Consider the following 2,791-nt stretch of genomic DNA (forward strand, 5'->3'; position numbering starts at 1 on the left):
TGGCAGGTATACGTTAGGGCAATTTACTGCCAAGGACAACATTTCCACCATCCCTCTCTCTCCACCACCAGCTAACAGCGATTCCTATTCTAAAATCCATAAATGAACAACAGCAAGAACTTTTAGAAGGCAATTTGCTCAGATTTGGAAAGGAAATGTCATGTCGAATGCCTGGGATGCAAGGTGGGCAACTGTGGGATTTCTCCAAAGGGATGCTCATAGGAGAGATTTCTTCTTCCCAATGTTACCTCCCCTACTAATTCTTCCTAGGACTGGTGGTGGATGACTGGAGCGACACACGTGCAGCCCACAGTGATGACTTTCTTCTCCAGTCGGTAGGTGTACTGGCAGCCCTGCTGCTCCCGGTGGAGGACTAGGATCTCCTGTTGGATGGGGACGGAGTTGAGGCTGTGGTCCTCCTGCCCCAGTGGGTTCACACAGCCGGAGAGGCGGCACTTGGCATCAGCGATCACCTGAGGGAAGCGGTTGGGGTCCTCATCAAGCCTGGGGATAGGGACACAAAGGTGTTTTATGCACTTGCACAACATGGTTTGGCAGGATCTTCTTGTTTACCTACCTGTGTATCCTCACTATGAGACGCAGCCAAAGAATCCCCCCATCCTCAGATTGGATATTAGGAAAAATTTCTTCACTGGAAGGATTACTAAGCATTGGAAGAGGCTGCCCAGGGAAGTGGTGGAGTCACCATCCCTGGAGGTATTTAAAAGACATGTAGATGCGGTGCTTAGAGACATGTGCTAGCAGTGGACTTGGCAGTTCTGGGTTAACAGTTGGACTTGATGACCTTAAAAGTCATTTCCAACCCAAACAATTCTATGACTGACAAATATTGACAACATGATTAGAAACCACTCCAGTTTGCACTGCAAAACATTTCTCTTGGAGAAATCTCACCCAGCATCAAAATGTAAGTGGACATCAAGAAGCGTTTGCAACATTCACAGGACTCCAGGCGTATGTTGACAACCAGCCATTGTTCACCACAAAGAAACGTCTGTGAAGCACAGCTATTGCAATCTAGATAACAATTTACCTGTAATCCCAAGGAGAGAGAGACCGGTTCCTGACATCATGGACCACCCTAAAGGCATGATCCGAATTGCTGATGCGAATGTCAACTTTCACCGTGGTAGGGAACTTGAGATTCTTTTGGTTCAGGCAATCTTCACTAAGCCTCACAGAGCCACTGTTCTTGCTGGGTTGAGGATGAGCTACCCTCCTATGGGGTGAGCTCCCTACGATGAGTGCTAGAACCAGCACCAAAAACAGCGGTCTGATCTGGGAGAGAAAGGGATTGTTAGCTCTGTCCAGCCAAGAAAGAGAGAGCACAAAGAGCAAAGTCTTGACTAGACTGAACCACCAATAGACCATCTTATATTTGGGTGAGACAGGCCAGCATAAGCAAATAGCACAATGATGCTAATAATACTCATCACAAGAGATGCTAAACTCCGATCCAAATTCTGGTTCATAGTTGGCTCTGCACCAAGAAGACCATCCCTCTAACAAGCTATGAATGGTCCACTCCCGCAGTCAAAGAGCAATGTCTTATGATCTACAACGTGGGGTAAGGATTCAGCTGACCTAAGCGTAGAAACCTAGTAAGCCATATGCTTTCTCAGAAGAGGAAAGGTTGACCACCTAGCAGCCACATGCTGGAAATATCCCTTTTCTCAATGAAATCTGAGATTCTTGGGGCATTTCCAGGAGCTAGGGTTTTAAGAAAAGAAGACAGATGAATGCAAAGCTTTTAAAAAAATCACAGCAGTTGGCAGTGCTGCATATATTACCCAGGTTGAAATTTAAATAGACAGACATTCACTTTACCGTGAAATTTCAACAATTTTGATAGCATGTTGTTTGAGAAAGGGACTGTCTTTCCCAATCCCACATCAGCAGTGCTGCCCTTACAGATAAACAATGGATAGTCCATTGCCTCCTTGTCACTCAAGCATCAAACCCATTTGCAAAAGCTCAAGACAAACTTAACATCCCATTCAGCTTCAAGATCAAAAGTGTTGTTTGTAGATAGCATCCTGGGATCTTCATTCTGCCTTTTCTCTTGCAGCAAATGTATCTTAGCAGTTACACCAAATGCAAGTACTCACGACTGCAGCGAAGCTGGCAAAAGCCATGGCACCGTCTCTGCAGCTTTAGATATATGCACGTGGTGGCAGAGCACAGGAGTTCTCCTTCTCCGAGACCTCTTCCACCCTCGTGTGTCTCAAAGCCAACTGTACTCTCCTTTTTATAGTGAACCATCCTTTCCATTGCAGCATATTGCTGGCTTACCTGACCCGAGCTTAGGAGCTGATATTTCATTTTCTACCCCACTTCCTTCCGTCTAGCTCCAGAAAGGAAGGGCAGATACTATGTCATCAGAATCCCAAATCAGCCAATACAGTATACACAGGCAGGAAAAGAGATAATGGAAAAAAAGGAGGGGGGAAGGATGTTCAGGCAAACTTTTTTTTTTTCCCTTCCCACCCCCTCTTTCAAATATTAATGTTCTTTCACCACAGTGTGGTGGATGCACTTCTATGTGCACCACACAAACCAAACAGCAGAGATGAGCAAGCTGCAAACAAGGGTTTCAAAATGAGGACAGGACACGGAACTTCACGGTTTAACCTTCCTTTGCTTCAATTGCACAATCCACACCCACCTCATCTCGGGCATTCGTGTGTCCTCCCGTGACTGGGCAGGGGGAGAATAGATGCCCAGAGGAATTTCTCCTGGGGGGACCTAAGGGCACTAGGTTTCCTGCCCC

At 46.3% G+C, this 2,791-nt stretch overlaps 1 protein-coding gene across 1 annotated transcript; it reads right to left on the minus strand.

Annotated features, from left to right (window-relative positions):
* Positions 1-266: 266 nt before the first annotated feature.
* LOC115609682 (interleukin-17F-like) lies at positions 267-2,156 on the minus strand. The gene is made up of 3 exons (XM_030490224.1): positions 2,130-2,156; positions 1,055-1,299; positions 267-504 (listed from the first exon to the last, which is right to left on the minus strand). Exons 1-3 carry the CDS (start codon positions 2,154-2,156, stop codon positions 267-269), a joined length of 510 nt encoding a protein of 169 aa, XP_030346084.1.
* Between the last annotated feature and the right edge of the window lie 635 nt (positions 2,157-2,791).

This window comes from Strigops habroptila, chromosome 6, assembly GCF_004027225.2.
Source record: "Strigops habroptila isolate Jane chromosome 6, bStrHab1.2.pri, whole genome shotgun sequence".
Lineage (NCBI taxonomy): Eukaryota > Metazoa > Chordata > Aves > Psittaciformes > Psittacidae > Strigops > Strigops habroptila.